The sequence below is a fragment of the Pezoporus wallicus genome, unplaced genomic scaffold, assembly GCF_028554395.1.
Source record: "Pezoporus wallicus isolate ANWC-B61680 ecotype Strahan unplaced genomic scaffold, APGP_CSIRO_Pwel_v1 contig_4901, whole genome shotgun sequence".
In the NCBI taxonomy this organism is placed as follows: Eukaryota; Metazoa; Chordata; class Aves; order Psittaciformes; family Psittacidae; genus Pezoporus; species Pezoporus wallicus.
Window position 1 is genome coordinate 5,356,187 of NW_026640354.1, and position 23,425 is coordinate 5,379,611.

The 23,425-nt window shown below is 40.1% G+C and overlaps 1 protein-coding gene across 1 annotated transcript in view; it reads left to right on the forward strand.

Moving 5' to 3' along the window:
* EYS (eyes shut homolog) overlaps window positions 1-23,425 on the forward strand; it is a gene marked incomplete at its 3' end in the record, with an annotated part of 771,151 nt that overhangs the window by 440,679 nt on the left and 307,047 nt on the right. Inside the window, exons 29-30 of the mRNA XM_057418821.1 lie at window positions 17,029-17,153; window positions 22,409-22,533. Of these exons, the coding sequence (XP_057274804.1) occupies window positions 17,029-17,153; window positions 22,409-22,533 (250 nt within the window). The remainder of the gene's footprint in view (window positions 1-17,028; window positions 17,154-22,408; window positions 22,534-23,425) is intronic.

Sequence of the window (23,425 nt, forward strand, 5' to 3'; positions counted from 1 at the left end):
TTGGTCACACCCCACCAACTGTGATTTAGCAAGTGTGCAATTTATCATTTAATAAGAATGTCTATGTTAACCACAGTGGGAGATTTTACTGGCAGTAAAATCTGCTTTTTCTCTTAGGGAAAATAAAGACTGTATCCAAGTGGACTGAGAAAGTTTAAGGTCTCTTATAATGAGAATGACCTTAGAAAGAATGGAACTTTTTATAAGCAAATGTTTAGTATGTGTTTGGTGGTCCTGAGACATTCTGTGAGAATAAAGAAAGACCCTGATTGTCCAGATACTTTTTCAAATAAAAATGTAGACTATGTCCTCAGTAGTTTTTTGTATCCTGAATAGTTTTATATAGCCCACACTACACTTACAATATTATAGTCAGGAATAAAACTCTAAGTATGGGCTTTACTATCATGCCATTGCATTGCCTTTTTTTCTTTTTTTTTCTTTTTTCCTTTTTTTCTTTTCTCTTTTTTTCTTTTTTCTTTCTCTTTTTTCTTATTTCTTTTTTCCTTTTATATAAAGGTGATAATTTCTCTGTTTTGTTAACTGTTTTTCAAACACAGAAGAAAGCTGAAAACATGCAGAACTTCCAAATCCAATCTTGTCTAAACTACCTGAATCTGTTTTGGGTCATTACATGCAATATTCCTCCTCTGGGAAGAAGGATGCCTTGCACTAGAGTATCTAGCATAGCATGCTGACAGGGGTTTCTAAGAGGACTAAGTGTAAGCTGCTTCTTTTTCCTTCATTCCTTACAAAGTGTGAATGTGTTAGTTCATTCCTCCTTATATTTACCCCTGAGAATATAAATGTCAGGCAATAATATGTAGTAGAGATGGGGCCAAAAACCAGTGACAAATGTCTCGTGTCTTTAAACCAGTCAGAGATTTATGTAAGCTTACAGTAAATTCTGATTGTTAGTGAAAATCTGGGGCTGTTAATTGTGAACAGATGGGTAAGGTCCTAACCTTATGGTTTGTAGCTCCTGTTCTAAAAACAGTTCTCAGAGAGAATGGCACTATGATTTACCTATTTCAAATTGTTTTTACCTTTGCAAAGCTACATTCTATAGAAACTGGTGATGTATATGGAGAAGTTCCTGACTATGAGAATCAGAACATTTCCAAGATCTGAACCTATATCTCTTGGACTATGTATGTGACTCTTTTCAACTTAATTTTTCTCTAATTTTTTTTTTATTCAACTCTAAAATATTTTAATCACTGCATGACTTCTTCCATAAGCTAAGAAAGAAAGCAGAAAGGAAAAAGATGAGCCTTGTTACTTGAGGTTATAAATCTCTAGGAGGGCCTCTGATGCTAAGGAGATGGGAACTGTACTTGAATAAATCTAAAATCAACTATAGTCTCAAGTGTGTTATCACTTTTTTTTTTCTTTTTTTTTTTTTTTTTCCCCTAGTTGATTCACATTATCTATTCTTTAAAACAGAAGTAACATTTCCTGACCACTCCGGGTAACTATATTTTTTTTTTTACTTCATTCTAAGCAAAATTTTACTTCAAAGATAAATAAACTTGCTTCATTTTTGACAGTATCTCCAAGGAGATTCAGAGGAGGGAAGGAAAAGGGAAGAAAAAAGTTATGTGATATGCTAGACCTATAGCTTGGGGAAAGTTTCATTGTCAGGTCTAAAATTATTAATCACAATATCACCCTTGGGAAGGGTTTTAGAGAAAATAATTGAGAAAAGCTCTCTCAGGAGATTTCTGTAAGTTCCCTACTGGCTGATTTCTCATATTCTGTCAATAGAAACGTACTTCAAAGGCTATCAGGCGAAGCAATTTTCATTAGTATTAGTGATAAATAAGGCAGTTGACTCATATTAATTTGAACTGAGAGTCTTTGTGCTTATGGAGATAATCAGTTTAACCCACCAGTGAAAACACAGTAGCAATAAAGATCTAAGCTGATCCACCACAGGATCTCAGAAATCACAAAGAGTTCACACACGCATGCACACCAGTGTCAATCCCTTCCAGCTGTTTTTCAGAATCTGAAAGCAATAGCACACTTTTCTTCTTTAATATATAGCACAAACATTGGTTGGGGCACCACCAGCATCCACAAACTTCAAACCAGGTGGGTGACCAGATAGCAGATAATTCGCTTTGATACTATCATAGAATTGTAGAATAAAAGGCTAGAAGGGTCCTCAAAGATCACCTGGTCCAACCTTTCTAGGTAAACATAACCTAGACTAGATGTCCCAGCACACTGTCCAGCTGAATCATAAAAGTATCCAGTGTTGGTGAATCCACCACTTCCCTGCAGGTATCGTTCCAATGTCTGATTGCTTTCATTGTGAAAAATTTTCCTCTTGTGTTCCAACTGGAATCTCCTCAGGAGTAACTTGTACCTATTACCCCTCATTTTTCCCATGTGATACCTTCATTTTTCAGTTTTCCATAAGGGATTACTTAATGTGATAAAAGGCCAAAATCTGTAAAAAATCAGCAAAATCTGTAATAAATCACCAAAATCTGGTGAAACGTGGAACAGTTTCCACCAAGATGGGCTCATTATGTCACCTGTAAAGCACCCACAATTTTAGTGTTACTCGAAGGCCCTGATAAATCTCACTGTGAAAGTTGTTTGAAATGCTTGATGCAAAGCTTAGAATAGTAAAGTATCTGGAAGAAAATGATGCATTGGCTTCCATTAGAACTTATGATCCAAAACGATGGCTGTTAAAGAACGAAGCATTATAATGACTGCAAATTTATTTGGCAAAATAGATTAATTCTTTTCCAATACATTTTTAATTTTTCAAGAATCATGTTGTAATAATATGTATATTTAAAATAAACGGGTGTTCTTTCTCATTTTTTCCTTAAAATTAACATATTTTGTAATGCTTTATAAAGTTTTCAGTGTTAATACTGCTGAGGAGGGTCGTGCCTCAGTAGTGGTAAGGTATGGGTCATGTATTTCACAGGAAATAGCTCTCATAATCCTGAAGGTGGTTGAATTATCTCATTTTTCTTGCTTTTCCTTTTTTCCTTTCCAAGCTGGCATATGAGCATTGATTAAATGAATGATAATTGAGCCATGTTTGATCGATTTTTCACTTTTTTAATTTAGAAGGTAAAACCTTCCATCATATTTAAAGTTGAGAATTATGGGTGCAGTAATAGAGGTCTGATTCCAGTGGATGTTGAAAAGGAAAAAGTTGTCTCGCAAATGTCAAGGCACCTTATGGTCCAAGATGATTAAAACTAAACTGTTTCCTACATGAATCCCAAGGTGCTTCTATATCTTAGCTACCATGACATTTAGCCAGTGACTTTTCATAGCTTGTTAATAATGTATAGCAATTCCAGTATAAATTTGCAGTGACAGAGCTGGCCTGCTACAGTAGAGCAGTTAACTAGATTTATTTTGGATAAAGAATGCAGATTTGCAAAAGAAAAAGTTCACAACTGATGTCAAAAGAGATTGCACATTTACAAGACTATTTAGCTAACAGTTGCTCAGGAGAAGTTTTTTCATAGTGATCTATTATTCTGCCCAAAGTCTTAATGACCTAATTATGAGACTCAAAATATTACCTCACTCATCAAGGTTAACACACATGAAGAAAAATTGATGCCACAAACAAATTTCATACTGTGGACTGGTCCATAAAGTTCATTGATTTTACAAGGCCGAATGAGTCACATAGGCGGGTAAAGGTTATAGCATAAATGTTCTTCTTGTAAGTGCAATTGCTGTTAATCATTGCTCCCAGATAAACCTAATAAACTTCTATGTTATAGAACTATGTTTTTTTTTGAACCTTATATCTCACAGATGCACAAATTATTCATAAGCTGTAAAAGGTCACAAAGCAGATAAAAGAGAGAGTGGGAGAGAGGAGGAAAAGGGTACAGATAAAAAATATTCAAAAGATGAGTTACAAAACAGACTCAAAGAGCAATGAGTTCCAGCAGGATATGCAGTAGAGTTGTAGGGAAAAATTTGGCTGGCATTTCAGCTCCTGCAGATTTTCTCTGATGCTGAAAGTCTACTCACATAGAAGAAATTTTACTGTGGGTGCAGATATAATTGTCATAGATCAAAATACATCATTTAATTCTCCTAATCATTAATCGATCTCTTTGGAATTGTTTTTTATCCAATATTTGGGGTAGTAGAAATGTATGCATAACAGTAGCCCTTACAATAGATAATTAAGTAAAACTGACAACGGTTATCACTGCTGCTTTTTTTACAAGAGATTCACATAAAACATCTTGGATTTTTATTGAAAACTCCATCTAGGAGTTGAAATTTGTTACTGATTTACTCTTTTTTAATGCGGAATGTGTCTGCAAAAGTTAAAAATATTTAGGCAACCCCAATAAAATTCTGATTAGGCTTGAATAACTCAATTACTGCATAAAATGCTTGAACAAGTCTGTGAAGTTCATTTACCCCTTTTCTGATGGATCTTCCCAATACTGATAAAAATATGAAATTTTTAATTTCTGTAGAAGTAGTTGCTTATTTTTTTTATTTGTTTAAATAACTGCAAGGTTTTTTTTGTTTACACGCTTATTATATAACAAGTTAGTAAAATAACTTAGCTTCCTATTTCATAGAGATGCATTGTGGGGATGCCTCAGTTTTTTTTACAGTTTGTGTTTTGATTGATAAATACAAGACATTGTAGGCAGTTTAGTTTTTGCTGAAGTGTGAGGAAGTCAGGAAATAAGGAGACATTCAGGTAGACTTTTCCTCAACTGTGTTCTGATTCATCAGCTGATTCTTCTGCTGCTCTTTTAGTTTTAATCTCAAAAAAAAAAAAAAAGTTTATTGCTTTCTGTTGTGATTTAAACCCAGTCAGGCAACTCGTTCACTCACTCCCCCCCCCCCCCTTTCCCTCCCCCTACTCCCAGAGGGACGGAGAGGAGAATTGAAAGAATGCATCTCCCATGGGTTGAGATAAGAACAGTTTAGTAACTAAGGTATAACACAAATCACTACTGCTACCACCAATGATAAGAATGATAAAGGAAATGGCAAGGGAAGAGAATACATCACCTCACCACCAGCCGACCGATAACTTGCCCTCCCCACCCCCCCCCCCCCCCCCCCCAGCCCGACCAAGCACCAACAGATACCTCCTCCAACCCTGCAGTCTATCAGCCCTTCCAGGTAACTCTCAGTTACATCCTGGGCATGACGTGCTGTGGTATGGAATAGCTCTTTGGTCAGTTTGTGTCAGGTGTCCTGTCTCTGCTTCCTCCCAGCTTCCCCTCCTCCCTGGCAGAGCATGAGGCTCACAAAGTCCTTGGCCAGACCAAAACATCATTGTTAGCTCTGTTCCCGAGCTGAAAGTCAAAACACTGCACTGCACCAGCTACCAAGAAGGAGAAAAATGACTGCTACTGCTGAACCCAGGACATTATCCACCCCTTATTCCATACCATTCACGTCATGCTCAGATCCTACATTTTCAATATACCATCACTCATCTTAGTGCATGGACCAGTCCCTATAAAGCTGCTGAATCCATTGGGTCCATGATGTCAGGCTCCATCTCCTGTAACAGTCTTCCAGAGCAGGAGAGACTGTGTGCAGTGTTCACACTCGCGAATAACCTGGGCAATAGTGTCCATTGCTAAGTCCACCCCTCGATCATGAGTCCATCTCTATGTTGCATCTCTGCTCTGATGACCTGAAGTGCAATGGGCCCACCAGGCTCAAAATAATTCACTGTCCCCTTCAGCAGTTTCTGCAGCTTGTTGCTGGGGACTCCATACAGCTGCCTTCCATCTCCGACACTTCCAAAGCACTGGAGGGGCCCTGTGGACTAGACACTTGCCCATACTGCCCCACACACCCTGCCACTCATGACTGTCCAGCCTTGGGGAAAATCTCCTGTCTCTCCTATATCGTCATCTAACCCCAGACAAGACCCAAACCCGACTCTGCTAAACTTTTGAGATCAGGCAAAATGGTCGCGGGTAGCACACAGCCTGTGTGTGTGCCAACATGCTGATCCCCATCACAATCAGCAGGCAGGTCCCAAGGATACCCAAAGGCCATTCAAAACCTTCAGAACTCTCAAACGATGCTGCTGTACTTGTCACTGGGGCTGGTGTAGCTGCTGTGCTTGCCGGCTCTCCCACCACCAGCTTCTCTTTTTCTGAGCCCAGACCTTCCTCTTCTGCCTTGCTGGGAAATGCTGCGTGGTCTCCTGTATTCCCCTGGCCCTGGGCGGGCGACTTCCGGGGAATGCTCTTGTCTGCGGGGCTGGGCTCTTCCGCGGGGCTCGGCTCTTCCTCCGCCTTCTCCCGCTGCTCGGCATCCGCCTCTTTCCGCTCCTCGACCGCCCCGACCTCCTCCACCCGCAGCCGTCCCCTCGCGGCCTCCGGCCCCGCTCCCGAAGCCGCTTGGTCCCGGGGCCGCTCTCCCCGGGCCGCTTCAGCAGCCGCCGGCTCCCGGGGCCGCTCCCCCTCGGCTCCCCGCGGCCTCACAAAGATGGAGGCGAGGGCGAGGGCCAGGACGGTGAAGAGCAGCCGGACGGCCAGGTACAAGTCCACGGCCACGTCCGTCCCGCCCTGCTGCTGGAGCTCTCCTGGATTTCAAGTCGTTGACATAAAGTACAGTGAAACACGAACCTTAGCCCAAGCCCCACACTTGATAAACCCTAACACAGCAAATACCGGCTCTAAGTAATGTACTACATTCTGAAACTGTGAGATCAAGAGGAACAACTCTGAGAGCCAATAAATCAGCACTGTGACGAGTGACTATTAATCCGGTCAGATCTGTCATTCTCTCAACCCTTCGTGCCCCACGTTGGGCACCAAAAAAGAACTGTCGTAGTTTAAACCCAGTCAGGTAACTCGTTCCCTCACTCCCCCCCCTTCTTTCCCTCCCCCTACTCCCGGAGGGACGGAGAGGAGAATCGAAAAGAATGCAACTCCCACGGGTTGAGATAAGAACAGTTTAGTAACTAAGGTATAACACAAATCACTACTGCTACCACCAATGATAATAATGATAAAGGAAATAACAAGGGAAGAGAATAAAGCACCTCACCACCAGCCGACCGATAACTTGTCTCCCCCTCAGCCCGACCAAGCACCGACAGATACCTCCTCCAACCCCGCAGTCTACCAGCCCTTCTGGCTAACTCCCAGTTACATCCTGGGCATGACGTGCTGTGGTATGGAATATTGGTCAGTTTGGGTCAAGTGTCTTGTCTCTGTTTCCTCCCACCTTCCCCTCCTCCCTGTCAGAGCATGAGGCTCACAAAGTCTTTGGCCAGACCAAAACATCATTGTCATCAGCTCTGTTCCCGAGCTGAAAGTCAAAACACAGCACTGCACCAGCTACTAAGAAGAAGAAAAAATGACTGCTACTGCTGAACCCAGCACACTTTCATGTGGAAACATTGGTGTTAAACATTGATGATGTTCTTAGGCTTGATCTGACTAGCTCTGAAGTAATGGAAAAATAACTACTTCATTCTCCCAGTGTCATCTGTATGAATTCATTACAAGAACTGTGTGTTTCTACCTTATTATTCACTTATAAATCATAATGTCCAACTAAAAAGAAAATAAGATATCCATTTCTTTTCTTTATTTAGTAATTTTCCTTGCTACATTTGCCATTTTATTAATTTTATTTAATGCAATGAAAACCAAGAGTGAAGACCTGGGATCAGTTTCATATGTGCAGCATGTGCTGCATTAGATTGTTAAATATTATATATAAATTAAGGATGCTTCTTATTACTAACAGTTAGCCCAGTTCTAATTCATTGCATACATAACCTTGGGGTAGGATGTCTACAGCACTGTGAGATCAGGTAGATGGCATTTTGTCTGACCTCCAGTTGATAAAATGTCCATAATGTTACAATTTCATGTAGTTCTGTAAATCTGCTAATATTACAATAGTAAATGCTTAATTTGTGGTTTAAGATTACTGCATCTGTGAATGTTTCTTATAACCAGATTCATGTCTTCTAAATAGGCCAAGCACATATGGACAACACAAACTGCGTTTTTATATCTATGCAACTTTCTTAAAGATCAGTTCTTCACTATATTAATGGGCAGCCCCTTAGACAGCTAAGTCCTCATCCTGAATAAGTCATCTTTCTTTATAGCCTAAACTGTGTAGGCCAGCTGAAGGCTTGCAAATTGCTTTTATACTTAGCCCATTACAGGCCCATGCTCTAGTCCTTTTCCTTGAGTTTGTGTATTGCCTCTCTCATTGTTTAAATGTCCTGGCTGCTTTTTGCAAAAAAAGCCTTCAGTGCATAGCTGTTCCCTCTACTGTAACTGAATCAAAGTACCACAAAACCATGTGGGGCAGGAACAAAGAGAAGCTTGTATCAATCCATAGTGAATAGTAATAAATGCTAAGAGCAATGTAGAGATATTCCAGCCGCTCCAGCCAATTAGCCGGCTTCATTTGAAGCTAGGCTCAGATGCCTCTATACAAATGCCTGTAACACGGGGAACAAACAAGAGAAATTAGAGTTGTGTGCATGTCTACAGGGTATGATATAATAGGCATCACAGAAACATGGTGGGATGGCTCCTATGACTGGAGTGTTGGAATGGAAGGTTACAGGCTCTTTAGAAAAGACAGGCCCGGCAAGCGGGGAGGGGGTGTTATTTATGTTAGGGATAGGCTGGAGAGTATGTAACTCTGTCTGGGGACAGGTGAACAGTTAACAGAGAGTTTGTGGGTCAGGGTTAAAGGGAGTATAGCTATGGGAGACATTACTGTGGGGATCTGTTACAGACCGCCTGATCAAGGAGAACCTGCGGATGAAGCACTCCATAGACAGATAGGAAAAGCCTCACTCTTGCAGGCCCTTGTTCTCATGGGTGACTTCAACCACCCTGACATCTGTTGGAAGGACTGTGCGGCCCGGCACAAGCAATCCAGGAGGATCCTCGATTGTGTAGAACACAACTTCCTTCTGCAAGTAATAGAGGAGCCAACAAGGAGAGGTGCCATGCTTGACCTCGTGCTCACCAGCAGGGAAAAGCTCATTGGAAATGTGACTCTCCAGGGAAGCCTTGGATGCAGCAATCACGAGATGGTCAAATTTGAGATCCTCAGGACAGTGAGAAGAGCGTGCAGCAAGCTCACTGCCCTGGACTTCAAAAGAGCAGATTTTGGCCTCTTCAGGAACCTGCTTGGAAAGGTTCCATGGGATACAGCCCTAGAGGGCAGGGGGGGCCAAGACTCTTGGCTGATATTCAAGGATGACCTATGACAAGCTCAGGAGTGTTGCATCCCAACTAGAAGGAAGTGCAACAGGAGGGCTAGGAGACCTCCTTGTATGGATAAGGAGTTGCTGAGGAAAATTCAAAGGAAAAAAAGAGGCTTATAAAAAGTGGAGGCAAGGACAGACAGCCTGGGAAGAGTACAGAGATGTTGTCCGGGAAGCTAGGGACCAGGTTAGGAAAGCTAAGGCCCAGTTAGAATTAAACTTGTGTAGGGATGTTAAGGGTAACAGGAAGGGATTCTACAGGTACCTAGCAAGTAAAAGACAGACTAGGGACAACATAGGCCTCTTTTGAAAGCTCTCGGGAGAACTAGCTACACAGGATTTGGAGAAGGCTGAGGTTCTCAATGACTTCTTTGCCTCAGTCTTTACTGGCAAAGGCTCTGACCAAACCACCCAAGTCTTGAAAGGCAGATGCAGGGACTGTGAGAATGAAGGCCTTGCGCCCACTGAAGGAGAGGATCTGGTTCAAGATCATCTTAAAAAACCTGAACGTACACAAGTCCATGGGACCTGATGAAATCTATCCACGGGTCCTGAAGGAGCTGGCAAATGAAGCTGCTAAGCCACTGGCCATCATATTTGAAAAATCATGGCAGTCAGGTGAAGTTCCTGATGACTGGAAAAAGGGAAATATAACCCCCATTTTCAAGAAGGGGAACGTGGATGGCCCAGGGAATTACAGACCAGTCAGTCTCACCTCTGTGCCTGGCAACATCTTGGAGCAGTTTCTCCTGGAAGACATGCCGAGGCACATGAAAAACAACAAGGTGCTTGGTGACAGCCAGCATGGCTTCACCAAGGTGAAGTCCTGCCTGACCAATTTGGTGGCCTTCTATGATGGGGCTACAGGAATGATGGACCGGGGTAGAGCAGTTGATGTCATTGACCTGGACTTGTGCAAAGCGTTTGACACTGCCCCACACGACATCCTTGCCTCTAAATTGGAGTGACATCAATTTGATGGATGGACCACTCGGTGGATAAAGAACTGGCTGGATGGCTGCACCCAAAGAGTTGTGGTCAGTGGCTCACTGTCTGGCTGGAGACCAGTAACGAGTGGTGTCCCTCAGGGATCGGTGTTGGGACCGGTCTTGTTTAACATCTTCATTGCTGACATGGACAGTGGGATTGAGTGCACCCTCTGCAAGTTTGCTGATGACACCAAGCTGTGTGGTTTGGTTGATAGGCTGAAGGGAAGGAATGTCATCCAGAGAGACCTCGACACACTTGTGAGGTGGGCTGCTGCCAACCTCATGAGGTTTAACCATGATACATTCAAGGTCCTACACCTGGGTCGAAGCAATCCCAGGCACAGCTACAGGTTGGGCAGAGAAGAGATTCAGAGCAGCCCTGCGGAGAAGGACTTGGGGGTGTTGGTTGATGAGAAAATGAACATGAGCTGGCAGTGTGCGCTTGCAGCCCAGGAAACCAACCATATCCTGGGCTGCATCAAAAGGAGTGTGACCAGCAGGGAGAAGGAGGTGATCCTGCCCCTCTACTCTGCTCTTGTGAGACCTCACCTGGAGTATTGTGTGCAGTTCTGGTGTCCTCAACATAAAAACGACATGGAACTGTTGGAACAAGTCCAGAGAAGGTCCATGAGGATGATCAGGGGACTGGAGCACCTCCTGTATGAGGAAAGGCTGAGAAAGTTGGGCTGTTCAGCTTGGAGAAGAGAAGGCTGTGTGGAGACCTCCTAGCAGCCTTCCAGTATCTGAAGGGGGGCTATAGAGATGCTGGGGATGGACTCTTCATTAGGGACTGTAGTGACAGGACAAGGGGTAATGGGTTAAAACTTAAACAGGGGAAGTTTAGATTGGATATAAGGAGGAAATTCTTTCCCATTAGGGTGGTGAGGCACTGGAGTGGGTTGCCCAGGGAAGTTGTGAATGCTCCATCCGTGGCGGTGTTCAAGACCAGGTTGGACGAAGCCTTGGGTGACATGTTTTAGTGTGAGGTGTCCCTTCCTATGGCAGGGGAGTTGGAACTAGATGATCTTAAGGTCCTTTCCAACCCTAACTATTCAATGATTCTATGATTCTATAATGAAATCCTTAGTGGAAATCCTCTTACTAAAGCTAGAATGCTGTATCTGACAAAATAATTACCCTAGTGTATTGGGTCTGTGTGGCAAGGTTTTGGTAAGGGAGGGGGGGGGTGTCTACAGAGGGGGCTTCTGTGAGGAGATGCCAGAACCCTCCACTCTGCCCAACGGAGCCTATGCCAACTGGCTTCAAGACACCCGCTGCTGACCAAGGCTGAGCCCAACAGCAGCATTGATAGGGCCTGTAGTTTTAAGATCGGGAAAAAAGCCTGCTCCAGAGAAGAAGTGGAAGAAAGGAATAAGTGAGAGAAGCAACTATGCAGACACCATACCACATAGCCCTACTGTTCAGGACCAAGGCAGAAGAGATTTCTTGCCACTTTCCAAATAACTTAATCTTCCCAGGTATCTGCAACTGCTTGTGATATCAAGTACATGTGGAATGTATCAACCTTTGAATATTTTTGATAACTACCCCTATGAGCAAAACAATCTTCAGTGCTATCAAGTCATAACATAGCAGTCTTTGTTATTTCAGTACTTTTGGGGATTGTGAGAGTGCAATGATTGTGTTATGAAGTATGTGTATGTAGTGATAACTAACGAACTTCTCAATCTGAACATCCCACTTGAAACCGTATTTGAAAATAGCTGTGACAGAAGCATGGCTTCTTTAGAAGAATAGGGCTGGAGGTATCTCTGCTTTATCACTCCCAACACCTTCAAAAATGTAGGGGTACAGGCAGGGAAGAGGGAACCTAAGGTAGGCTAGCACTATTTACTAGAAAGACTGGATACTGACACTGAGGATGAGAAAATTAGTCTTCTACAAGAACAAACAGTCTTTATCCCAGAGCTGCTGCTTTTCAACCTTTCAGGTGAAGGGGGCATAAATATAGTCATGGCCTCAATACAGCATCATTAGGGCACTAGCTATTCCTACCTCCAGCTGAGCAGCACCATAGCAAGTTTATCACTCAAAGAGCAGGGCCTGACCCTTCTATTTTTTCTTTTTCTTGATAGCTTTTACCTTTTGTCACTAAAGTATGATTTTAAACCCCATGCTTTACTTTTTAAACTTGGCTTCCCTTTTCCATTTTTTGAATGATTCTTTTGTATAATAAGACCACTGGTATTTGGATCTTTGTTCAGCCTGTATTTCCCTATCCTAAGTGTTAGTAGTCTCTTGTTATTTTAGCATTCTTGCTCTCTCCGAAATGTCCCATCTGATCTCTCTCAAGACACATTCAGTAAAATAATTATTGACAAGCAAACTCATCTCTTACATATTACCTGTCTTTTCTGTGTTCATATCAGCCAATAGCCCAAATAGCAAGTATAAAGAGGAAGCACCTTTAAAATGATCAGTGGATTGCTCCTGGTTTCGGAATTTTAGCTTGGAAGTGCCTAAAGCTTTATAGTTACACGTAAGGTTCATTTTAACTCCCAGGTTTCCTATATGGCTTGGGGTTAATTTAGATGTAGGATAGGTCTTACTAGATGGCCGGTGAAATTAGTCACTGATTCTAAACCTGTGTAAATTTTTAAGGGGCAGTTTAGACACTTAGAGGCATGCATACCTCTTCTTTTTCACTTCATCATGCTACTTGATATAGGCACTTTTGAAGGAGTTTTTGTCATAACCAGGTTAAATGCCCATTAACTTCCTATAGGATCTTCAAGGTCATCTTAATAAACTCCTGAATTCATTTTAGAAGACAGTTTCCAATCCAGCTGAGATTAATGGGGAGTGAGGAACGATTTCAAAATTGAAAGTTTGCAAGTATGATTTCATCACAATTTGCAGTTAACATCATCTGCATGTTGAAAACTGCAAAGAACTGGCTCCTTCAGATAAATAGGAAATTTAAAGGTGTCTCCTTGGCCATGTTCTTCTGGAAGAAGGAAATGAACTGTCACCTTCTACACCGCACTAATCCTCTGCTGAGCATTTTGCTGAGATGCTTATTCCCGTCTTTGTTCTTTACTGCAGTGCAAAAGTACTGAAGTTACATTTTTCTGTTTCAAATCCATCAAATTCAACAGAATCTTTTCAGTCTTTTGTTCAGCTATTGCATTGTCATATGCCCAGAATAAGATGATCAATCCTGATAATGATTGATGTAAAGGTGCAACAAAAAAGGGACCATTTTATGTCAGCATTTTTTATGAGAGAAAAAAGTCTGTGGAGAATGATAAAAAAGAAAAAAGATCTTTGCTGAAATCCCTATAAACTGGTCTAGGGTAAGGCATTCCTGCCCACAGCAGGGGGATTGGAACTAGATGATCCTTTCCAACCCTAACCATTCTATGATTCTATGGTAATTAAATTGTGAATGCATTATTCTTACAGCAAATGAGCACTATTTTTTTGCAGCTTTTTGGTACTAAACTGTTGATTTTACATTGATACCTTTCTAAGTTTAAAAGCTCAGCCTTCTCAGTGTATTAACTTTCTTTATCAAATAAGGTCTAAGAGTTACTTGCTGCTAAACATAAGTATGCATTTACTTACAAAGACATGAATTGTTTTTTCATTAAGTAGTAATCAAGGTACAAAATTTGCAGTGGTCATACCTTGGTATGAAAATAAAAAAAACAAACACCCTGTTTTTCATTTGCAGAACAATCATACCCCAGGGACCACATAAAAAGTTTTCTGAAGTATTTGAGTTAGAATTAATACCATATATATCACAACAGCTATTTTGCATATCTGCTTACACTTCTAATTTCAGTAGTATTTATATTCTTTTTTTTTTTGTTTGTGTCCGCTCTAATGCTCTAAAAGAAATGGCAGAAGGAAGGTATGAATGAGGAGGAGCACAACAGAAATATAAATTTAAAAAAAAGAAGAATAAACAAAACTCAGGAAATTTTTAAAGTGCTTGTTAAATCCTAAGAAGTGTTAACTTAATTAACACTCTTAATAAAGCATACTATTTATTACAATTTGGGGAAATTTACAAAAGCTGCTGACATTGAGGTGTTGTTTTATGACTTACAAGCATCAGTAATATGCCTGCTGCTGGTGTTTCATACTTGCTCAGAATCATTTAGTTAGTAGAGTGCCTGCCCCTGCAGTCATGAAGCATTGTTTTCATCTAATTATGCTATCTGAAAACAAGCAAGGTGAGCACTGAGGTACTGTAATATTTGCAATAAATAAAACAAATCAGTATGTGAAATACTTGAAGTAGTATTAAATATTCTCTAAGTTGAATGATTGTTTGACTTGGGAGAAAGTGTACTTTGTGCAAATTAATTAATGTGGTATTTGATTTACTGGATATCCAAGAGCTTTCATGACTATATTTTCTACCTGAAAGCAGAGTAATATTTTTTTATAACTTCTCTTTTTTTGGTGGTGCCACCATCACTCTATGTAGTATTATACACTTAATAAATATTTGAAAAGTTTTCAGTACAAAATATTTTTTTTTACCAAACATTTATACATATACATATGAATATATCTATTTCTCTATTTCAGTGTTTAGAGAGTTAGGCCCATGGCTATATAGTGCCTCTGAAGTGTCAATATAAACTGAGTAGAAAAACATTGAAAGCTTATCCAGGCTGTATCCTGTGATATGAAGCTGATTCAATTCTATCAATTCTCTCCATCGGAGTTATATCAACCTGATCCAACTACTTATGACCGCAGTAACTGGGTAAACTGCTTTTGAATTTACTAGTTTCTACCTGTCAGCAAATATGCACATCATATATAAAAATATGCCCACTTGAAGCTGCTAGCAGAAGAGCTCTGAAAAAGACCTTTAAACTTTTCTTCAGTATTTGCATTTTGCAGACTGAAAAATCAAGACCATTCATCTTAGGTAAATGTAGGTATAGTTATTCTGTCCAAAATTTTTACATAAAAAATGTGTCTTTCTTGTAGTTGATGTTGTAATCACTTTTTTCCAAGTGAAATGACTATGAACACCCCAAAGTACAAACTTGAATTAATCTTAAACTGTCCCAGTTTTTTCTGTGTCTAGTTGCCTTTTTTCCTGTAGAATATTCTTTCCGTTATTCTACAGGTGTTCATCCTTCCTGGTCTCCACTCACATATGTGGGAGAAGTCGTTCCCTTCAACTATTTCTTTTCCTTTATTTATTTTTTTTAATATGTTGTGCAGGCAGTGAAAAAACAAATATATCTGCAGAGAAGTATTTAAGCTTACAGTAAGCAGAATAATCCTCTGCACCCCCTATTCCACCAAGTGTAAGGGAATCCTAGGGCTGTTGCAGTTAGGCATGTGAAGTTAGGTGGAACAAATTTGGTTCTAAATACCAGTCTTTGACTTTTGCTGACAGGATGAAAGGCCAAACTGTGTCTTCTCAGTAGGTAGGTTTTGCGTAGTGTTTTGTGGCCAAAGAGCGACACAGGTGGCCTTACAGTTCACTCATTAAGTTTTTCTCTCACACATTATAATTAAGTATTTGAAAAATAACAGTGTGTGCTTCAATTTGTACATTTTCCAAGCAGTATATTGCTGCAATCTGTAACTGATGTAGACTTTGGGAAATCTGCTGTCATTGTCTTGATAGATTCCAAATTCCCATTGCCCAGAGTGTATTCCATATAAAATGAAACAAATATATTCTAATAGTCAAGGCAGAAATAAACCAAAATGTAATTACTGGTACACAGTATCATATTCTTTCAGAAGTGTTACACATACCTGTTCAATGGCCTATCCTTCTCTGTTGCTTCAGGATTTGGAAAGCTCAGGTAGACACTGCAGATACTTCATTCTAATGATGTGTTTTGCATTCGCATAATGTAGCAGCTTTAGGAGTAGGTGACAATGACTCTTCTAATTTACTCTAACATAATTTGTTAACGTACTTATCTTCCTTAAAATGGGGCATAAAGTTTTAAGCTCTTCATTATAGCCAAGACAACGTACAAGATGTGCACCACCCCCTTGCCAACAGAAGTTTTTGAATACACTGTCTCATATGAAATGTATCCATGTACGACACATCTCAAAAGAACAAGTATTGTAAATACCATCATGGGGCCCTGTTTTGCAAAACCTATTTGAATATATCTGTAAAGTTGTGCATATGTATGCAAGGATGTGTCAATTATGAGAATAGTAAAAATTCTGAGCTTCATTAGAAGTCTTGGGAGTCTATTTGGGTTAGTTGTATGAAATCATAGTATTTTGGTATAAATGATCACGTAGGATTGGCAACCAGAAGTACACAGAAGAGATTTTCCAAGATGACCAATATCTGATAACTAGAACGATAAATAACCTGAAGGTTAGTTTTCATGCAGTAGTTACATTTAGTGGTGCAACATTTCTCAGCACGCAGTTTTCCAAGTGTAGGCTGAAGTTACTTAGTTAACTAAATTGTTTTAGTAGACAGTCTCCCAATAATACATTAAGAAAAGTTTGTACTCACCTTGATAGAGCCTGTAAACTGTAACTGAGACTGTTACGTTTGATTATGATCCAGATGTGAAATCTGTGATTGGGTTATTGGGTTTTGCCATCATAAATCCTCTAACAGATCACCGAGGGTTAAAATGTGAAATGTGGAAGAGTTCCAGTGAAGTACTTCTTAAACCAGAAAGGAATATATGAGATTGTGTCTTTATTAATACACATAGATTATACATTTTAAATTTTTTCGTCCCAAACTATGTTTTGTATGATGGTTATGCGTAGTATAACCCTTTTGAATGTTGTTTGCTTCAGGTGTCTTGCTGGATTCTCTGGACAGTTTTGTGAAATAGAAGTTAATGAGTGTAATTCATCACCCTGTCTACACGGCTCAACTTGTGAAGATCATATCAGTGGATACACTTGTAAATGTCAAAAAGGTAACTGGCATTTGACAGAATAATCTTAAACAACCATAGTTTATTAAACTTTGTATCAGTGCTACTACCAAGAAAATTGGTAAATTATATCAAGCTTACTATTTGTATATAACCTGTAGGGTGCACAAATATTAACTCTCTATGACAATTTTTTTGAATGAAATCTGAAAAGAATTAACTATTCCAATAAGCATGTTAGAACCACTTAAAACTAAACCCAGAATTATCTGGAGCTAGGTTTATTATGTATGATTTCTCTCAGGGGAGGCCTTATCACCATGTTCCAGTATTTAAAGGGTGACTACAAAGATGAAGACACCCTTTTTACAAGAAATCACATAGAAAAGAAGAGGGGTAATGAGTACAAGTTACACCTGGGGACATTCCGGTTGGACACAAGAGGAAAATTATTCACAATGAGAACAATCAGCCATTGGAACAATCTCCCCAGGGAAGCGGACTCCCCCATATTGTACTCTTGTAAGGTCTTGCTGGACAGCATGCAGGGACATCTAGTCTAAGTCATGCTTCGCAAAGAAAGGTTGTACTAGTTGATCTTTGAGGTCCCTTCCAACCTTATTTTCTATGACTCTATGATTCTGTGATTTACTAATGTAACTTACTGACCAAGCAAGCAGTCAAACAGGCAATGTACATCAACTAAAGTATTTAACAAGCTATTTAATAAAATTGACTGAAAAGCAATTTTGAACATTTTAACTAACATTTATTATTATTGCTGTCACACATACCAATGGTTGTATCTCCTGCATGGGATGAAATAAATTTTCTGAAAAATTATAAATCATAGAAACATATAATAGTTAGGATTGGAAAGGACCTTAAGATCATCAAGTTCCAACACCCCTGCCATGGGAAGGGACACCTCACACTAAAACATGTCACCTAAGGCTCTGTCCAACCTGGCCTTGAACACCGCCATGGATGGAGCATTCACAACTTCCCTGGGCAACCCATTCCAGTGCCTCACCACCCTTACAGGAAAGAGCTTCTTCCTTATATCCAATCTAAACTTTCCCTGATTAAGTGTTAACCCATTACCCCTTGTCCTGTCACTACAGTCCCTAATGAAGAGTCCCTTCCCAGCATCCCTATAGGCCCCCTTCAGATACTGGAAGGCTGCTATGAGGTCTCCACACAGCCTTCTGTTCTCCAGGCTGAACAGCCCCCAACTGTCTCAGCCTATCTTCATCCAGGAGGTGCTCCAGTCCCCTGATCATCCTCATGGACCTTCTCTGGACTTGTTCCAACAGTTCCATGTCCTTTTTATGTTGAGGACACCAGAACTGCACACAATACTCCAGGTGAGGTCTCACAAGAGCAGAGTAGAGGGGCAGGATCACCTCCTTCTCCCTGCTGGTCACACTCTTTTGGTGCAGCCCAGGATATGGTTGGTTTTCTGGGCTGTAAGCGCACACTGCCAGCTCATGTTCATTTTCTCATCAACCAACACCCGAAGTCCTTCTCTGCAGGGCTGCTCTGAATCTCTTCTCTGCCCAACCTGTAGCTGTGCCTGGGGTTGCTCTGACCCAGGTGTAGGACCTTGAATGTAGCATGGTTAAACTTCATGAGGTTGGCATCAGCCCACCTCACAAGCATGTTGATGTCCCTCTGGATGGCATTCCTTCCCTCCAGCCTATCAACCAAACCACACAGCTTGGTGTCATCAGCAAACTTGCAGAGGGTGCACTCAATCCCACTGTCCATGTCAGCAGTGAAGATGTTAAACAAGACCGGTCTCAACACCGATCCCTGAGGGACACCACTCGTTACAGATCTCTAGCCGGACATTGAACCATTGACCACAACTGTTTGCATGCGGCCATCCAGCCAGTTCTTTATCCACCAAGTGGTCCATCCATCAAATTGATGTCACTCCAATTTAGAGGCAAGGATGTCGTGTGGGGCAGTGTCAAACTCTTTACACAAATCCAGGTAGATGATGTCAACTGCTCTACCCCTGTCCATCATTTCTGTAGCCCCATCATAGAAGGCCACCAAATTGGTCAGTCAGGACTTCACCTTGGTGAAGCCATGCTGGCTGTCACCAAGCACCTTGTTGTTTTTCATGTGCCTTAGCATGTCTTCCAGGAGAATCTGCTCCAAGATGTTGCCAGGCACAGAGGTGAGACTGACTGGTCTGTAATTCCCTGGGTCATCCACGTTCCCCTTCTTGAAAATGGGGGTTATATTTCCCTTTTTCCAGTCATCGGGAACTTCACCTGACTGCCATGATTTTTCAAATATGATGGCCAGTGGCTTAGCAGCTTCATTTGCCAGCTCCTTCAGGACCCGTGGATGGATCTTATCAGGACCCATGGACTTGTGCACGTTCAGGTTTTTAAGATGGTCTTGAACCAGATCCTCTCCTCCAGTGGGCGCAAGGCCTTCATTCTCACAGTCCCTGCATCTGCCTTTCAAGACTTGGGTGGTTTGGTCAGAGCCTTTGCCAGTGAAGACCGAGACAAAGAAGTCATTCAGAATCTCAGCCTTCTCCAAACATAGTTACACAATCAAAATTCCTTGTGGGTAAAACTGTGTCCTCTTACTCTACCTGGTTCTGCATATGGCCTTATATTGTTTCACCAGTGCAAATGACTTAAAAGGTTGAAATATATATATTTTTTTATCATTACAGTCCTTCACACAGAACATACCCATTGTGGAGTTCAAGATTTTTCTCCTTATTTTTAAAGCTAGTCATATTTTAACTGTAATTGATTGTAGACATTTAGAAGTTGCTTGCGAATCAAGGACTATAACTGCTGTCTCTATGCAACAGTACAAGGAAATGCTTGGTATAAATAGAATAAGCTTCTCTGGGGCCTTGGAACTCTCTCCTGCTGCTAACATGTTTTAAACTACTTCCAGCCCAAGCGTAAGCTCTCTTACTTTTGCATTTCTTTTCATAATAACATTTATTAACAGGGGTGAAAGGCCTCTGCATTATTTCGCTACCAGGAGAAGACACAGTGAAGGAACCACATTCATTAGGAATATGTATCACAGTTATATATCTTGCTTTTCTTTTTCAATTAATATGGAATTTTCAAATCTTATTTGAGTCTCTGAAACACCTGAAGAGATAAGAAGGTTGCAATTCAGATAGTAAGTGAATTTGGAGATGCAAGGGAATCTTTAGGAGGAACAGCTTTTTGGAATGTTACACAACTGAAAAGGCTTTAAAGAAGATGAATTAAAAATGTCTTGCAGAGACAGAAAGTAGAAATGCTTGAAATAAATTTACTGTTGTTGCAGGCTACTGCAGTTCACATATGATAGACCTTGCATTTCTCTACTAAGCTTCTTCTATAGAAATATAGAGACGACATTGAGTATGTTTGGATTTGTAAAGGCAACTATGTGAAAGAACTTCAGGCAGAAAGTGTGAGATATCCAGCAACAGATCAACAGTTGGAATTTAATAAAATGGAAAAGGATAGTAGCAAGACAGAAGTAGGAACAAAGCAGTTGACTGCAGCTTTCCAAAAACCTCCGGAGAATAAAATGAAGCATGTGGTGACAGCATATGATACCAGAAAAGGGAATTGATTTAGCTCTGACAAATCCATTCTGTAATGGATCATGAATTTTGTCAGCTACTGTCCCAGTAGCAGGCCCCATGCCCTTAGAATAGTAGATCCATGTTCAGGATCTGTGGCTGCAGCTGCAGGTTGTTCAGGTGCAGAAGCAGCACAGAGAGATATAAACAGTATTCTAACAGCATCTCAGACATCTCAAAAGAAACAACAGTAGCTGTTGGAGCTAATAGTGGCCTCACAGCTGAAGTCGTTAACTGTGACAGGCTGCATTTCTGCCAGGAGTGCTAAAGCAGGACTGGAATGTAACTGGTGGTTCCGCTTGATGCATCTACCAGGCAAATGCAGGACAGGGGTAACAGCTAGATTTGTATCAGCTGAAGACTGCTTGTTGTTTTGTTTTTTTTTGTTTAATTGTTAGGTTGGGGGCTATTGTGTTGTGGTTTGTTAATGTTTTTTATTGGGTTGGCTTCTTGGTTTTTTTTTCCATTTTCTTTTGTTGTGGTTTTTGGGGGGGAAAGTCAAGTTACATTCATTTGTTTAGAAATGGGAAAATTTAGTTAGAGAAGTAGCAAGTATGTCACAGGTAGTCTGCTGTTTTTCAGTAACTAGCCATACTTTACAGAATTCTGGGATCATATTTATCAAGCAATTGGGCTCCTTCCAGTTTAGTTTAGACTCTAAGGAGCAAGTTCAATATAGGCTCAAATTATGTGATCTAAAAAGCAGTTTCCAGATCAGCTTTTGGCCTCTAATTTATAATGTAAAGGTGATTTTTATAAGAAATGCCTATTGACAAAAATTCCAGTAATCTGACAATTGAAATATAAGCAGGTGGTATTCTGATGGTATTGAAACACAAACCTGTATTTCATCAGAAATTGTCTTTATTGATCTGGTATAGTAATCTGTTTCAGAGTTTCTCTTTTAAATTTTTTCCCCTTATTTTATGTTGTGTAATGTAACTATTTTCATCTATCTAAATATCCAGTTTTCATTCCTCAGTGTGGCAATAATGCGCAAATTTAATGAATAGGGCAAAAAGGGTCAAAAATTAATACAGGCAATTCCATACTCTTTCAGTTTAGATTTGGAAAAAGCAATATGGCTTTGGTTGCACTATGCAAATCTGAAAGGAGATAAGAGGTTTCAGGGAATGTTTTACACTTTCTAATTCTTAGCCACAAGAGAGGTAAGAATACAGATAATTCTGTAGGTAAAGGTCGACCCATCAAGTCACTTAATTCAGTAAAGAAAGAATATATTCAGCTTTTACTCTTGTTTGCTTACTTACGTCTCTACAGAAACAGAAGTTGGCAAACATTAATTTCCCTAATAGATAGAATCATAGGATCATAGAATGGTTTAGGTTGGAAGAGACCTTAAAGATCATTTAGTTCCAACGCCCTTGCCATGGGCAAGGACACCTTCCACACTTCCAAGGATGGGGCTGCCACAACTTCTCTGGGCAACCTATGCCAGTGTCTCACCATCATCATAACGAATAATCTAAATCTACTTTCTTTCAGTTTAAAGCCATCCTATGCTATATGTTTATACATATTTATATGTAATAATTGATTACAGTTACAGTTTTTTTTAATTGGCATTTTTTAAATAGATTTGGATTGTAATAAGTCTTAGTTTGGGTTTTTTTTTTGTTGTTTTGATTGCTTTTTGTTTCCTTTCTGACAGGATGGGAAGGCCTTCATTGTGAGCTGGATGTCGATGAGTGCATATCCAACCCCTGCATACATGGCATTTGTGTTCAGCAGGATCCCAGCTTTGGTTACTCCTGTTTTTGCAAGGCAGGATTTGTGGTGAGATGCTGGCATTCTTTCTTGTCCTTCCCTTAACTTGACTATTCATTGTTGCACAGAAAACACTATATACAATCCTTTTCCTTTTTAACCTTGCTCAGATAAAGCCTGGCTTTTCAGAAAAATACAATATGTTAGTAACTGTTCTTTGTTTTGTTTTGTTTTGGTTTGGTTTTTTATTAATAGTAACTCTAATATTCCAGAGAAAGAGCTATTTGATATCAAAAAAAGTGAAAAAGTGTGCGCATGTAATAGCTTTGTGAGTCAGAAAATTATGTTACTATTTAAAAAAAACACTAATTTTATCATACGTACAAATCAATGGTTGTATTTCACATATTGATTAATATTTTTAAGTACTAAGATAACTCATACTTGAGACTATTGCATGCAGACAGATACTTTGAAAACAAGTTCTCTGAAACTAAATCAAATAGTTCCTTTTTATGCTTGATACTCTGGGCTTTGGTGCTATGTTTTATTCTCTCTGTTCAGCATACCAAAAGAATCCTTTGAGGATGACTAAATGCAATGCTGTATTCATGTAAGGTTGAAAATTCCATGCTGCCACCATCTTTTTTTACCAGCTCTTTCTGTAGCTGAAGACATGCAGTTGGTACATACAATTTTAGCTTGTGCTTTACCTCATCACACTTCAGTTTTGATATCATCATTTTTTGGTATTGTTTGTTAGTTTGGGGTTAGTTATGAGGAGAAAAAAGGAGAATATGATTTTAGTTTTTTTTTCTTATTTCAGTAATTCTTATCTCTACAACTCTAAGTTTGAAACTGTTATTGAGTACCTTTTCTTTATAAATGTTGACAATTTATTTGGTGCATCTACAGCTGTAAAATAGAAGGAGCAGGTTATTGCAAGTAAGATTCAGATTCC